The sequence below is a fragment of the Harpia harpyja genome, chromosome 6 (genome assembly GCF_026419915.1).
Source record: "Harpia harpyja isolate bHarHar1 chromosome 6, bHarHar1 primary haplotype, whole genome shotgun sequence".
In the NCBI taxonomy this organism is placed as follows: domain Eukaryota; kingdom Metazoa; phylum Chordata; class Aves; order Accipitriformes; family Accipitridae; genus Harpia; species Harpia harpyja.
This window is the reverse complement of record NC_068945.1, coordinates 13,042,433-13,059,072: the sequence shown is the minus strand read 5'-3', so window position 1 is coordinate 13,059,072 and position 16,640 is coordinate 13,042,433. Positions and strand designations below refer to the sequence as shown.

General features: G+C 35.7%; 1 protein-coding gene across 16 annotated transcripts in view; it reads left to right on the top strand.

The window, feature by feature from the left end:
* PLEKHA5 (pleckstrin homology domain containing A5) overlaps positions 1–16,640 on the top strand; it is a 178,096-nt gene that overhangs the window by 134,253 nt on the left and 27,203 nt on the right. For 9 of the 16 annotated variants that reach the window (XM_052789355.1, XM_052789354.1, XM_052789353.1 and 6 more), the window contains 4 exons: positions 1,525–1,608; positions 4,257–4,376; positions 5,062–5,115; positions 11,674–11,754. In XM_052789355.1, the coding sequence (XP_052645315.1) occupies positions 1,525–1,608; positions 4,257–4,376; positions 5,062–5,115; positions 11,674–11,754 (339 nt within the window). The other 7 variants (XM_052789356.1, XM_052789361.1, XM_052789357.1 and 4 more) reach the window with 4 other exon arrangements.

Genomic DNA, 16,640 nt, shown 5'->3' with positions numbered 1-16,640 from the left:
TTATTTACAAGGATTTTTAGTAGAAAGTATACAGTTACTGTAAAACTCATGTTGCACTGTATTATAATGAAGATTAAGTTAGATCACTGTTTTCACAGAGAAAGGTTTGGTTTTAAAAAGCATTTAAAAATCTAAAGGTAGTAAAAAGGCATTTTTTTAATACACTAAGTGAAAACATGTTGTCCTAATACTTCTGTCCTTGATACTGTGGTTCTCTAAAGGAAAGAAAAGGAGTCAATAGGCAAAATGTTCATAATAGTTTGTTGTATGTACAGAAAACTTTCTCCTTTCTAGCTTTTTTTAGCTGGAACTCTGAGGACTGAAAATCCCAGATTTCTTTCCACATGCTGTTTTCTATTCTTCAGCCACAAGTTTGCCTGCCTTGGGTTCCAGCAGAAAACTGAACATAGTGGTTTCTTTTGATGCCTTTGAGTTATTAGGGAGATCACAAAAGATCAGAGTCTATTTGCACACAACCTTAGCGCTTGACTGGTGTAACTTCGCTGGTCTTCATCAGTGAGATGGAGACACAAAGAATTGTAAACGGGGTGCCGTATGTGCCTCTGCTATATCCATCATGCTTGTGTTATGCATGTTTTTTAATAAATTGGAGGTAATTACATAAAAATTACTTTCAGTTGGATATAACACTAAAGTTTGTGTAAAATGGTCCTGAACATTATTCCTAAATCTTTATCTCAGGTGTCTTTATGTTTCTTGATGCAGGAAAAAATCTTTAACTACATCTTAAAGCAGTTTAAGTTTAAACAACTTACAGTTCATTACTAAGTCTTGGTTTTGAAAGTTTTTAGGTCCCTATCAACAAAAGAGTCGTTTTGACATCCTTTATGTCTCAACTGCACTGGAAACTTAGTAATCAGTACTTCTCACAAATCTGAGAAATATCAGTAGGGTCAGTGCTGCAGAGCATGTGCTTACTTGTCCTTTCAGCCATGTTTTGCTTTCTGATATTTTTTTCTCCCTTGTGAAACACTTCATGCTAGCATTTCATTTCATATTTAGTGTCTTTTATACAAGACTTCTGTTTACCTTTGGTTTTTCATGCTATTTGGTTCATATTTTTTTAGTTACACAACTACCTTTTGCCATTAACTTAAAAACACAGACATGTTTTTAAGAGGGAGACTGGCTATTTGAAATCAGTAAGGTAAATTTAAGATTTAAACCCCATCTATATAGAGGTCTTAGGTTTTTAAACAGCTTTCAGTGATGGGTGAAAAACTAAAATTGTTGTTTACATGGGCTATCAGTAGGGCAACAACTCTGAGGGAGGACTGCTAATTAAATGAATGATGAAAGCTGGGGTATTTCTAAAATTTAGAGGTAGGCTACTCGAGTGTCCTAGATAGTAGATCAGCAGGGAGCAGGACTGGCCAAAGCTGGCACAAATCATAGCAAATTTGTCATGAGCATGAAGTTGGCTTGACTTTTTTTTAGCATTTAATAGTTTGTGAGTTTTTTAGATAACTGTGGATCATACTGTGCTATTTTGTTTTTGTACAGCATGTCTTTGTGCCCGACAGAAGGTCAATGCCAGCAGGTCTGAGTTTACAGCCTGTTACTCCTCAGAGTCTCCAAGGCAAAACAGTGAGTTGGATTTTTATTTGGTACATCAGGGTTCTTTTAAGATTAATGCTTTAAGTATGAAGAGGCAACACTGAAATTTTATTCTATTCAAAGGTTGCATTAAATGTAGCCTTTATTTTAATTATCAGGGATTTTTAAAGCAAATAAAGTACTCCTCTGTGGTTCCATTGAATTCTGAGAATATTGTGTAGCCGCTGAGTCCAGATTTTCTTTGAGAAATACAGATGATTTTTTTTTTTTTTAATCATCTTTGATCCATTACTGAAATTCCTGGGAGAAGGTAGAATACATCACAGAACACTTATTTCTCCATTAATTATTTAGAAAATCCTAGAAGTAAAGTTCACCTTTTTTGGAAAACTTGAGGATGCTAAAATTGCATTTGGTAAAATTGTGTCCTTTCTGACATCTCCCATTTTACTGTGGTAGAGCTGAAATTCTCATTGAAGGTATTTCATCGAAGTAATATTGGTGAATACCATCCACCTTCCTAATTCAAACATGACTCTTAGCCAAAAGCTAAGAGATAGTCCTAAACTTATGTAATTTCTTTACCAGTTTTTGTCTCCTTTCCGTAATCTTTCTCTGTCCATCGGAAATTACTGTTTGAGTGAGTTATGAATTAAGAATACAGATTTTGAATCATGCTTTGGGCAACAGCTCCCCAGTCCATCCTTCCACTGCCTTGACCCCTGTTTCTTGCACTTCCCAGCATGAATCCCTGGCACCTTCAGCAACTTAGGGGTTGCCTTTGGTAGCTGGTGCCTTATCTCTGCGCCTTGTCTTCTGCAGACATTTCTTTGGGTTCACGGCCCCATCAGCTCCCCTGGGCTGAAGCTGGGCTGATGAGCAGGGTAGGGGGCAAGGAGGTCCAAGCTTCTGCTTGTAGAAACCAGAAGTCCTGCCCACAGCACAAGCGTTGCAGGGGCCAGAGGAGGAAACCTGTAGGTAGCTCTTTAAACAAAATGTTGTGTTGTAGTTGTTGCAAGAGTCCCAAGAGCTGTATCAAAAGCACACCACTTACAGCAATGTCAAAAATGTTTGCAACATTGTGAATGTCTAGAGAGGAGTAGGAATTACTGTTCGATGGGCTCCTCTATGGAAAAAAGTTTGCTTGCAAACGTTGCATTTAAGTACCATTAAAGAGTTTATTCCTAATGCACTAAAATCGGGCTTTTGCAGAACATACTGAGAAGAGTTTTGATCTTGAAAAAGTGATTCACTGTTCCTTTTGTTTGAAGATGCTACTTTTAATTCTCTTATTTCTAAAAATAAGTTTTCTTGTGCTTTGAAATGATGTTAATTTTCAGACTGAAAGCATTGTCACTGATTTTTGGAGAGAAGTTGAAAATGTCTTGTATAGCAGTCTAGATTCTTACGCTTACTCTCTGAAATTAAGTATTTCAAATCCAGGTATTGAAAGAGTACTGTAAGAGGAAGATTGGCCATTAGACGATTTGGCTTTGGTGTTGGTTTTGACAACTGAAGCTATGTGGCGATCCCTTGCTCCCTCTTGTGGGTCACTTTGGTACGAGCTCACAACGGTGCCAGTACCGTGCTTAGTCTCGGGGATTTTTCTTCTTTATTCTAAGAAACTGGTATTCGTTTTTCAGTAATTTAATATGTGGTTCTCTGGAGCTTTTTTTCTTTACTCTGCTTTGGGGAAATTCTGTGACTGTGGGAAAGAGCAAGCGGGGTTTTAGGGGTTTTTTTGTGTTTGGGTTTGTTTGGGGTTTTTTAACTCACAGAACTTGTGGGGAAATCAAAATGCTGGATGAATATTTAACTTCTTATAAGATTGACTTCTGGAGAAGTGTAAGAAACAGAAGCAAACAGGAACATAACAAAAATATATGATGTTAAGTGGTTTGTTTTCTTGAAAGTATTGCTAATAGAAGTGGCTCCCAGGAATGGTTCAGGTAGAGTTTCCCAAACTGACCTAAACTGATCTGTGTGGAATTACCTGACAAATACCTATTTGAGTGTGACTTTATTTCCATTATATATATAACCTTGGACTTTATTTTTATGACTAAGGTGTACAATACAGCCTTAGGAAGGGATGAAGAATAGTATTTAAAGCAATAAATTAACTGGTAGCCTCAGACCTGTGGAAGGTGGGACGGAAAATTATTTTTGTCATGCTTGTGCAGTTTTAATTTGTGAAAGGTGATTGTTTCTGATGTAGTTCTGTTATCGTGGGGTTTTTATTATTTTTACTCTTAATTTTGGCCATCCTTTCACCAAGCTCAAATGACTGTCCATGTACAGGTAATGATATCCTAAGGGCTGAAATTATCTCCCCCTTTACTTAAGTCAATATCATCAATTTGATATGCATGTCAGAAAAAGTTTGAGGGCTGCACAGACTTTCTCCTGCAAAATCCTCACTTGTTTTTGTCCTTTATACAGAATGATCCACTTCTACAGCATTTGCAGTATCAATTGTTTTGAGTAGTTAAAAGTTAACCCTTCATTATATATTTGAAAGTGGTCAATTTGGGGGAAGAATGGTGTATCTTTTGTTGTATCACTATAGAAAGTTTTTGTAAGAAAGATACTAAGAACCCTTATTTTAATTAAGTGTTGTTTAGGATACCAATTAACCTTTTTTCTACTCTTTGGCTTCGCACACTGCACTCCTTCAGCCAGAGGAGCTCACGCTGCTGCTAATAAAGCTGAGACGGCAGCAAGCTGAACTGAGTAGTATCCGGGAACACACACTAGCACAGCTCATGCAACTAAAACTTGAGGCCAGCAGCCCAAAGGTCAGCTATAAAGCAATGTGTGTCATGTACCATTCTCACTAACTTGTAGTCATTCATTAATCAAAGTTTGCATTGTACCGTTAGTGCAAAATTTTCTGACTGCTATGGGAGTAGAATAGAGTAACATTGATTGTGTATGTGATGTTTTGCTATTAACCCTTTGAGGCTTTATTCATAGCTTTTTGATATTACCTAAGTCAAAATTCCATAGGAACAATTTAAAATATATGGTAGTTAAGTTTAAAGTTAAAGGTTTTTTACCTATTGTTATAATCAAAATCAGTGGTGATAGATCATGAGGTTAATTTATTGTTTATACTGCCTCATATCAGATATAATCTTACTTGTAATCTGTGTAGAAAAATCAGGACATGTTTAAAACACAGATTTATCAAAGGGTTTATAGTTCTCTGTGTAGTAGAAATTTACATGAGCTTACTGTATTTTATATGTAAAGCCAAAACATAATGTAGTAGTTCGTAGTCTGATTCATGGCAAACTTTCATCAATTCTGTTTTGGGATAAGAACTTGTTAACACTTCACCAAAAAAAAGCAGATAAAAGCAGCATTATATTTCTACATAAAACAGAAAGATCACTGTCTAGTTTACATCTTTTAAAGCTCTTTTCATACATTCTGCACTTTCTGTCCCTTTCCTTTTTCTCCCTGACTGCTGCCTGCTAGAATGAGATTCTTTCACATCACCTTCAAAGGAATGCCATATATTTGGATCATCAGGTGGGATTTGCAATTTTCTTGTGTGTTTACATTTCTTAATGCTTTTTGCCTGCTCCTATCAAGCTGGAAATATTTGGGGAGAAGGATTTTCAGTGCTTTTTATCAAATTGGATATTTAATACACACCCTTTTTAAGTAGAACAGAATATCTTAATCACTTACAAATTTGACCTGTAATGGAAAAAAACCCTCAATTTAAAATTTGTCAGAATACAGTAGCCACCCACCAATTAATTTTTCTGTTCCTCATTTCCTTCTTATAATAACACTAACTGTAGCATTGTATCATCTTTAACCAGAGGCGTAATATATTTCCAAGCTCATATGACACACATGCAATTTATAGAAACTTCTGATAATTTTAGTTTTCTGAATTAAGAAGAATTAGATGTTTCTACACGACACTAAATGAAAGGGAGGTCAAACAGGAAAAAATGTTTTAAACAAATCATAGCATGGCTCATTACTTTTTCTCCTTTTACTCAGTTATTTCTTAAAGGTTTAAAAGATTTTACTTCTTTACAATTTCTGATAACTTATGGAGTGAGGGTACAATTCTGTCTTCACTAACATAATTGATTGCCAAGTGAAGAATTGTGATATCACATATCTCTTTTTATGGGCTTGTTGCATGATCAAAAGGGATTTCTGTACAAGTTGTGTGTGAGAAGTTTTTAAATGGGAAATTTTTGCTGGCACTTATAAAAGACAGTCATAAGTGCTTAGAAGAAATATAAGCAACTACATGTCCATTAGTTAAAGATATAAAAATCAATACAGCTTTTTCTTTTTCTAGTATTCTTTCTTCTAATGAACTTTTTCAGCCTTACACTTAAAACCAACTGTTCTCAGAACTTCTATGTCCTACCTGTTCCTGTAATAGGATTTCAGTGAGTTACAAAAAACCACACACTCGCGCAGAGACATCCGCACACATGCACTTAGTTCACCCAGTGACTTTATTTTCCTATTATCTCTTGAAAACAAGGTGTGAATTGTGACAAATTCAGTTAGATGGCAATGCATTTCTAAACATCTCTGTCTTAAGGGGCTGCAGGAGGTCCAAAACAGTAGGGAAAAACTGCTTGCTAAATTAGGCCAAAATATTTCATCCAACTCGAATATTTCCAGTTTATAATGTTTTGGAATAAGGGAGTAATTCTGTCTTCAACAGTGTAATTCATTGCCAAGAAAAGATAACTGTCTATGTGAAGTGTAAAACTGTGTACCATGCTGTTGCTTGATTAGCCAAGCTTGTGAGTATAATAGACAGGATTGAACAGAAAGAATTGCCTATATATAACACGCAAAGTGGTAAGAAGGATTTTCTTTTTACTTGCATCAGATAAAATTTAGAAATGTGATGTGATAAACATTAATTTAGGGAAGTGTCTAAATCTTACAAACGTGCCATAATTACCCCTACCAGAGATACAAGAAATCACTGCACTTCTTACAGCAAGAAATCATTATCAAGTCTAAAATATATTACCTTAATTACAAAATCATGGAAGAGCAGGTTGGAATACTTGTCCCAGTTTCTGATCAGTTTTTCTTTTTTTCCCTTGTATTAATATAATCCTGCAACCTACCTGTATGAAATAAATACCCCTGAGACTCTCTTTGCTTTGAGTACCACTGCTTCTAGGGGTGGTATCTCATTATATCTTTTTATTACTTTGTCCATTATCAGTTTTCTTTTAATTTGGGAAGAAAAAAATCAAAGTTTTTTTTAGTCTAGTTGAGACCTTTCTTCCTTGTTATCCACAACTGTAACCAGCTTGCATAATCACTTGCCCTCTTTGAATTTTAAATGTCCAGTGTACTTAAATAAGGTATTTCCGATTGTATTAATCCCTGGAAATAGTGTCAAAACCTGCTTTGCCTAAAGCATGTGGTGGAACTCCAGTCCTGTTATCTTCAACTCTCACCTTTTTGGTTGCAAAGAGTTCAGTACCATGCATAACAATAATTAGTAAGTTTGTACCAAGGCTGCACAGGTGAATTTTTCAGGCAGACTAAAGTTCATGTGTAGGGAGGGTAACTTTTATGTTTACTGTTGCAGTAAGTTGGTGTCTACTGGTTAGGTGGCTTTCTTATCAAGACTCAAGAATATCCCATAGCCTTTTTTAAATCATACTTTGTTTTTGTACTGCTGTTTCCTGTTGAGATGCTTAGAAATTCTTATGTTACACTTTTTGATGTTTTTGTGTTACGCTTTCAGAATTTTTGTTGTTGTTGTTGGAGTCCAGAGGTAGGGAAGAAAAGATTGAAGAGACTTGACACACTTACATGCAACCATATGATTTCTTTGATGTCTTATGGCCCAAAGAATGATTGTCCAGCATCCTTTTTTTTAAAGTGAGGTTGTGAACCACTCTGCTGGCTCAAGGTTCGTAGAGAGCTGGGAGAGAGACTCGTCTGCCTTTTAGGAAGTAGTTCCTGCAACATAGCTAGCAACCCTAGGCAATGATGATTTGTTTGCCAACGTGGGATGGCAATGAGGGCACATATAATCTCAGTCTTCTGCATTATCAAATTTTAAGGGATGACTCATTGTGTATTACCAAATCCAAGCCACCAGTCTCCTTAATGCATTTGTACCCAGTAATTACAATAACAGGAACAAAAAGTAGGATTTTTTTTCAAATAAAAGCTAGACACGCTTTTTTCTCCTTTGTAAATAAAGCCAGGGCAGGAGGTCGCACTCGAATCTTTCTGCTACTATGGAGAATTCCAGCAAACCAGTCTTTTAGTACACTTCTGAATTTTATGTTCATAGTAAAACTTTTCTTTGGTTGAAAAACCCTTTTCTACTGAGCTCAAGCTATCTATGTAAAACTCTCCATGCATGTTGTCATACTGATTTCAGCATATCCCAAGTTGGTTTGTCACAGTAGAAGCTCTACTAAATTTCATTTAGTCTTGGGGTTTTTTTCCCATTTTTTGAAATGGCTATTTATGTAAATAGTTTAGGTGTTAAGTAGTTCATATACTTCTGCTGGTACTTTCATTTTTAGTTTCTTTCACTTTTCAAAGGGTGCATAAAAATAAACAGAACTTGAACAGGAAGTTGTCAAATAAAGAAATAAAGGAGTCCAGGTCCCACAGCCAACATCCATACTGTCTTGGTGTTTCACTTCCATTTTTTCCTCTTCACCACCTCTTTCTGAGATGCTGAAGGTGGTTCTGGGAAAATGTAGTAAATTAAGGGAGGCTAGAATAGTACAAGGGGGTTTGGATAGAGCTGACAGATATCATGTATTATATCTGATATCTTGTGTTTCAACCTAGAATTCTATGTCCTATATTAGCAAAATATAGGATACTACTCTTACTTGTATTTTTCAGGTTATCTGGAAAAGGTAGAGTGAGCTGACCCAGCCACCACTGTTGTTCTTTCTGCCGCTTTTTTTTCCCTTTTACCTCCCCAGGGGAAGAAGGGAGGCTCAAGGACAGGGGCCCTGTAGGGTGAAAAAAAGTCTGCGCTGGAGGCAGCATTGCTGTAAAAAGGCAGCAGGAAGGAAAAGTGCTTTTTCCTTCTTTTTTTGGACAGAAGATTAAAGAGCAGAGGAAAGGTGGGAGAAAAGCTTCATCAGGGGAAAGGTGGGAGAAAAGCTTGGTCAGGTCCTATTGCCACTTCTTTTACCATCAGGAAGCTTGAGAGGAAATGGATAAAACTGCCAATCTGAGCTCAGTCTTTTGTCACCCAAAACATATGGTCTTATCAGTGAGGTCAACTGTCCTGGTAGGGAGCCGCTATTCCAGCTGATCACTGCCACCAGAACAGCACATACTGAAATGTCATCTATATAGGGTGTTATCAAACACAGAAGAGAATTTAGGAAAAGGAAGGAAGAGAAAAATTGTCAATAGTTTGGCTTTACAGTTTAAAACACAAAATACCCACTCAGATACTCACTTGTAAATAATGTAGCTGTTCATATAGATCATATGTCAAGGTGGTATTTTTTTCGTTGCTTCCAACTGGAAAATGCTTTTATATACTACATTAGTAAAGAAAAAAGCAAAGATGAAGCATCACTTCTGGGAAGAAAGTGTTATTTACTAGAAGTAGAAAGTGATAAAGCCAGGACTGATGGATTTTCCTTGGTTTTACTGCTGTGTTGCTGTGTGGCATCAGGCAGTTCACGCTTCAGTTTGCTTACAAAAATCTTAATTCCAATTTTTGTGACTTCTTTAAGTGGAGACACTCTATAATGCTATTAGTATTATACATAGGATCTAAAAGGCATCCTTTACTGTACAATTTTTTTTTTTTTTTTTCGGAAGTGAGAGAAAATCAAGGCTTATTTCTGTTGTGAACAAGCAAATATTTTTCCTTGAGCTATTTATTCAATGTGAATAGTGTCCAACTTCAGTTTGGGAGTAGCCTCATGATAATGCTTTAAGAACACAAAATAGGTATCCTCTTCACCTTTTAGAGCATGGGACTTGCCATTGTGTCCAGCGTAGCTCTAGTTTACTTTGACAGTTCTTCAGTATGCATTGCCTTGCGTGTGCGCTAGCTTTAGTTAATGGAAGGTTTGTGACAGATACATACTCCCTCAAGAACTTAACTTCTCAGTAGTTAAATATCAGTATTTTTTGGAAACGTTATTTCCTAAATGGACAAAAAGCTTGCTATTTTTGGCTGCTACAAAGTCTCTTTGGTTGGCATTACTTTACCAATTATCTGTTTTTTCATCTTTGTTCCATAAGGGCTTAAGGAACTGGAGCTTTTCTGGAAATAACTGGCCTTTGCAGTGTTAGATAAGCACAGTTAAGCACCAATGGTAGTAAAAATATTGGAAGAAGTCCTATAAATCAAAGTTGGAGCTGGCTGGAGGACAAAACATTACTTAGGAACATCTTTTGAGCAAATCCACTTTTCTTCTTTTCTAATCTGGATAAGAACAATCTTTGAACAGTTCCACAGAAATTAATTCCGGTGTCTGTTATCAGTCAGAAAGGAAAAATTTGAAATACTGTAAAAAAGAATTAGCCAAACAGCCTGAAGCTGTTGAAATCCTCCTAATAAAAATGCATCCAAACCAGTATACTCCTAATAAAATATTTCAGCTTCAGAGCAATTTTTCCTTTACAAATATTTCAGTTGGCTGTAGGTTGATTGCTTGGCTTTGGACCTTATTGTTGATCTTACTATGGAGCTATCTTTTGGTATCACCCTGTGCACCCACTCTCTGGACAAAATTTTAATGTAAAGGGAGAACAACTTCTTGTGTCAGTTCTCGTTTTCTGTTTATGTATACTGTAGATGATGGTGCCAATGGGAGGGGTTGCTCGTTTGGTTTTTTCCTGCCTTGAACAAACAGAGCATCATAAGCCTGCCTTCTTAAGATAAGGTACTCTTTATTGGGTGATGAACTTATCAGCTTATCAGACTTTACTATGTATAAAACAACAACAACAACAAAAAGGTCCTCTATCTGTAACAAGAAAAATGTGGCTCCTATAAGGAGAAGAAAAAAATACTTCTCCAAATGTACAAGTTAGGTTTTTTCCTAAGTAATTAGGGGCAAGAAATTCCAAAAGGCATCAAAAACTCAGGCTTTCTGTTGCATTTCAATCTGTGAGACAAAACCTTCCCGTGCAAATTTATGGTGAGTGCATATATATACATGAAGACAGAGTGAAAGATCATAAATATTCATACACACACTTCCTTCCTGTGTAACCATACTTGAAACAGGTATTGCTAAAGTTTCCTAAAATTTTCAATAGGTCCTAAAGCTTCCAACAAAAATAGGAGGGGGATTGTGCATTAAGTGACTTTTCATTTTCTTTTGGAGAGGAAAACTATCTGTTTTCATAACTTTTTCCTTACTGTCAGGGAAGTCTCACTTTTAAACCCAAAAATCCCATACTATTTTCTGTGTTGCAATTTTTACTGTAATAATCAAAGTATCTGGTTTTGACATTTGCACACACATCAATAAATACTAATCATTATAGAAAATGTCTGACCAGTTCTGAAAGAGTTTCACACCCATATATGAGGGTGGATACATACAATGGGTAATGATTCGAAGTTCCTAAGTATATAAATCAGTGCAGTATATAAAGGCATTTTGTGATACGTGAACATAAGTCTAAACCTCGCTTCAATATTAAGAAGCTGGGAATGCTTGTATCTTTTTAATGTACATTGAGTTATTAAATCTATAATTTAAAAGGTTTTCTGGTAAAGGTTTGCATGTTCCTATTGCATAATCCGATAATACTTTTCATTTCAATATCTTGCAAAGTTGGGCTTATTTTAAGCATTTTTATTTTTTAAAAGGGAGAGTGTTGGTGAATAAATGTTACATTGGTTTTGAGCATTTATGTGGTTTTGTTACATTTTTTTGATATTACTAAACTTTTCAGATGTTGATATTACTGAATGATGGAATATATAAAAAGCATGGGATAAAATGTAATCTACTGCATTATTAGAAAAAATTAAAGTAGAGGCTATATTTTACAGTGTCGTCTTTCAAATCTAGCCATGCTGTAAACTGATGTTTGCTGTATGCTCCTCCTGATTTGAAATAGATGAAAGAGAATGAACCTTTAATCACCATGGTTCACACTATGATTGAGAACTCGGCGCTAAGACCGCAACTGTACCAGCAAGTAAGGTCTTGGATAGTGAATGAAATTGCTTTATCATCTGCGAAAATTTTCCTTAGTGACAGTTTTGGTTGTTCCTCAGATTTATTCATAACATTGGTGTTCTCTTATTTGCTTTGGAAAACCACAAGTCATCCATGCTTTATAAAATGCTGCAATATCGTTAGCATGGCTTTTGCTGCGTTTTTGTTGTTAAGTATTAAATGTACACTTTGAATAACTTTTTCTGTCTAGACAATTTAATTAGTTGATGTTTTATGCAGGTGTCCAGTAAATTCATAAAACTTCCAATAAGCTTCCAACATTTGTCTTAGCATGATTCTCTGCAATTAGTGTTCAAAGGTGCTTCTTTCTTTTGACCACTACAAAAGCATGTGAGTGGTGTTTACCTGGTCATTTCTGGCAATTTTGTTTTGTTCTAGGAAGTGGATTTACAAGTTTTTGTTTGCACCTACCAAGCCTTTAGCCACTGAAGAAAGGAAGGATCAAATTTACTTTGATCTGGGGACTGTAAATCCAAAAGGCAGTGTCTGTTCATAAAGTCACAGCAGACTTAACTGTGCACACTTAGAGTATCTAGTGATGGTTGTAAATGGTAAGATGGAAGAAGAATCAGAAATGTGAATGGAAATATTGTCTGTGAGTTGAGACCTGCATTAACTTATGAGCATGGCCAATACGTATCTGTTGGCACTGCAGTGTCTTAGAGATACTGGGCCTTAACTGAATAGCTCCTGTCACATCAGGGACTTTTTAAGAAGTTTCTAGCCTCAACTGCAACAAAGATGTTGTTCTTACTTAAATGACTATGATATATTGCAGCAGATGAGGTGGGCAATTCTGGCTGCCAGTCAAAAGGGAATATATGACCAGTTCCCTTGCACTTGCATTTATGCCCTTGTGAGCCAAACGACATAAAAAGGTTGCATAGTTTGAAGAAAAGTAGATGTTCTGCCATGTAACACAGTCATTTATTAATGCTTTGCCGTGTTTCTAAAATATGCTACAGCTTAATTTCATGTTTCATTTTTTTGGAAGTCAACTCCACATTGTAGACTTGCTTGTGATCCAGAAAAGTTGCAAGAAAAATCTCAGCTTTCCAAAGGAAGTTGGGTTGTGAGTGACTTTGATTTCAGGATCATTCAATTTGTGCCCCTATGTGCACAATAGGAGCTTTAACATGGAACCTGAAGGAACTATTTAGGAGAGGAATGGGAGAAGTAAGGTGTCCTCAAGCCCTAAATGAAAGTGGAGTTTGTTTTTTTTGTTTTGTTTTGTTTTTTAAGAAGCCTAGCTGTTATGATTTTTTTAAAAGCAAGTCAATTTTCTGTAATAGAGTACATAAGACAAGTAAGTCAACGTACATATAATGAACAGAGGTGCTTTGGATGTGTCAGGGTAAACTAGCTCAGCTTCTAATGTTAATATAGACACATTTGAGGCATGGCTGTGCCTGGGCTAGTCTGCCTGCTTATTGAGGGATACCAATAAATTTCAGAGCGCTGCCTTGACAAAGCTATGCTGTCACCTAAGGTATCGCTACACAGCACTGCCTTCACCTTGTAGACACACCTGCTGCTTCATACTTGACACTGAATAAGCACCTTTTTTGACATTCTTGTCAAAGAAACAGTGAATCTAGCAGGTCATGAAGATGGAATAACCTTTTGTCACTAGAGCTGTGATCTCTTCAGGTCAGAGTGTTTGCGACAAGTTGGCAGGCTTGTGCAGAAAAACCCATGTATTGCATAAACTGGAGAACAGCAAGACCTTCTGCTTTCATGGATAAAGTCTCCTCCACAAAATACTGCATTAACCAACTGCCAGGAAAGGATAAAAATACACTCAAAATTTCACCGCTTAAATAGTCTTCTAAACTTCTGTGATGTAAAACTAACCTGTTTAAGATTTTGGCAACTTATTTAAAGTTTAAACAACATACAATTTTTTTATTTAAATAAAATAAATTGGGTTTACCAATCATCTTTCCCACTGCAGTTTTAAAGAAATGTAAACAATTGGGAGAAGCCTCTGTGTAAGCGACTGAAACCTGTTTTGTTGTCAAGATGATAAACTAGTTTGTGATGACTGTAACCATTCTTGTGGGTAGAGAAAAGGATCTTTCTTTGCTTCAGTTTATTCAGTTCAGTTTTATGACTAAGCTCATTTAGAGTTAAGCAATGGAAAGCAAGAAACGCTTGTATTTAATTAAAAATTAAGGTGTCTTCCTTCCTGTTTCTAATGATTAATGGTTCTTTAGTAAAATATATACTATTTTAAATATGCTATTTATAAGACATTTTTGTTTGTGATTTGTTACATCTTCACAGTTATTTAAATCACATTGACTTACATCAGTCTGCTCTATGGGCTGTACTGTAAATTTACAAGTATAAGCCAGGGCAATGATTCCATATGTAGAGACAAGAAAAATTGAGGCTTTTTACAGCCTGGACCCATTTCTACTTTGGGGGTTTTTTTCTTTCTTTCTAATACTAGGTGAGGAATGTTAATCTTGTTTTCTAAAGCAGTATATGCTGATTTTAAAAAGTAGAATTATCCTCTGTTCCTCTTACGTGTGTTTGTTCCCTAAAGGGGGGAAAAAATGAAAATCTGAGTGCAACAAGCTAACACCTAGGTCTTTGCTTGGGTAATTATTCTTAATACATTAAAAACCTATAAAAATAGTCCTTGATTTTTTTTCTCCTATAAGGATAGGGAGATCTTGTTTACGGCATACTTTACTATTATCATCATCATCATCATCACCATCATCATTATTATTGTTATTATTATAGCAGCTGCATACATTTAAACTGTTATGCATGTTAGATTTTGAGACTTGTAGGTAGAAATATTTTTAAGGTTTTGTTATGAACACGAGATGATTGTATTTGAGCTAAAAATCTTGTATTTCCAATTTGTATTTGAAATGTTATCTGTCACATTATGCAAAATTAGAGGAAAATCTTGCTTACTGTGGGGTAAATGCCCATTTGATCTGCTTCCTGATAGTAAGAAGTACTTTAAAAAAGAAAAGAAAAAAAAAAGAAAAAAGCCTTTGGAAGTCTAACTTGAACATTGTGCTCCCCACAAAATGTCCTAGATTGTCCTGTTTTAATTTCCTAAGTGCAGTAACCTTGTAGAGATGCTTAGTGTGCTCTCAGGGTGTGAAATTTCCTGCCATATATTTATTGAATCAAAATGGTTAGCAGAATCTGAAAATAGCTTATAAGGTAATGAAATAATACTGTCACTTAGTTTTTAATATTGACTGCTTAAATAGGTTTAACCCTTCATGTCTCAAGAGAGACATTTGCCTAATCTGCTTTTATTTGGGAAGAAATTTCCGTTTAAGGACATCTTACATTGTGTCCTTTGTGGTGGATTTATCCACTTATGTGATTCAGCTGGTACTGGCGTTTGACAGAGATGGGGACTGTACAGTAGGACTGTAAAGTAGATGACAAATTATTTTGAACATAAGATGGCAATTCAATTAAGGTCAGTTTACCTTTTCACATGTCAGATAGAGGTTTGGCCACCCTCTGCACATGCAGTTTGCCTTTCAAAAATGGTAAGTTCTATTTGTAGGTATTCAGGGTGCGGCTCCTTAATGTCTGGGAGCTGTACAGTGTATTTCACTGTGGTAAGAGGAATGGACTTTTTTATATTTGAGTAGGCAAATGTTGAGGAAAAGTGTAGAAGTCAGCAGCAAGTCATGTCATTGATTCAGCAGGTGGCACTCTTTCTCTGAAATTAACATCCTGGTGAAGTGTTTGTAGGAATGATTTGGCGAAAGAGGCGTTTGTTGAATGTGACATAAAATACATTTCGATAACTTGATCGTTGGAGCTCTTATAATGCATTTGCCAAGGTTATGAGGTTGTTAACCTTGCTTGTAATGTGTAATTGCATTTTGTCTACTGCAATTCCTCTCATAATTCCAGTAGGATGTCATAGCATTCTGCACTTTTTGCCTTAAGCTGATTTATAGATGTGCTATGGAAAGAGAAGCTGCTGTTTTGTCAGAGATGGATTAAGTGTTTCATACTATTTTTAGAGTTTTTGCGCTAAGTCTACGTAAAATGTTGCAGTAGAGATGTTGAAATGAATTGGCCCTCCAGCAGTGCCTATTGTGGGAAACTAGTACCGCTGACAAAAGCAAGAAGTTGGCAGCAATTTTAAAAGTGTGATAGGATTTTAATAAGAAGAATTAGCACATGCATAGTCGTCTTTGAAAATGTGTTTTTGTTTTCTGAATACTTAAAATATATTCCTTTTAGGAGGCAAGCAAGGATAAGGATGCTGAATTGGCAAGCTGTTTTAAACTTGGCTATAATTAAGGCTGAAATGCCAAAAAAAAAATCAATGTCTTTTTTAAAAAATTAAAACAGTGTAAAAAATACTGCCTTGAAAAAATAACGTTACATTTTTCCAGGCAAGCTATATAAAATGCTAAGCAGTGTCTTGGGAAGATGTATTTTTCTAATAGGGAATAATCTTTCTTTTGTAAAATCTTCCTGTTGTGAAATATAATTAGGTTTTCTCTGTAAGTTAAAGACATTTGGCCATGTTTATGAGTTTGTTTTTTTTTTAAATATTTCCATTCCTCATTTTTCTCTCATTGTGATAAAATCAACAGTTAAAAAACACAACTCTACAATAGTAAGAGTTTAAACAGATATCTTAATTTTTGTGACATTCATGAGGTGCAAAAGTGCTGTGGCTTTTTTCATATTCCAACACTCATTTTCATAAAATGTCCATTTCAAAGAAAGTTATTGTGTGGTTTTAATACACTATACATACTTTTAAATTGTCACCAGGTGCATTTGCATGAGGTATGTGGACATAATGTCTTGAAATGAAACACTTAAGTGTGTTGA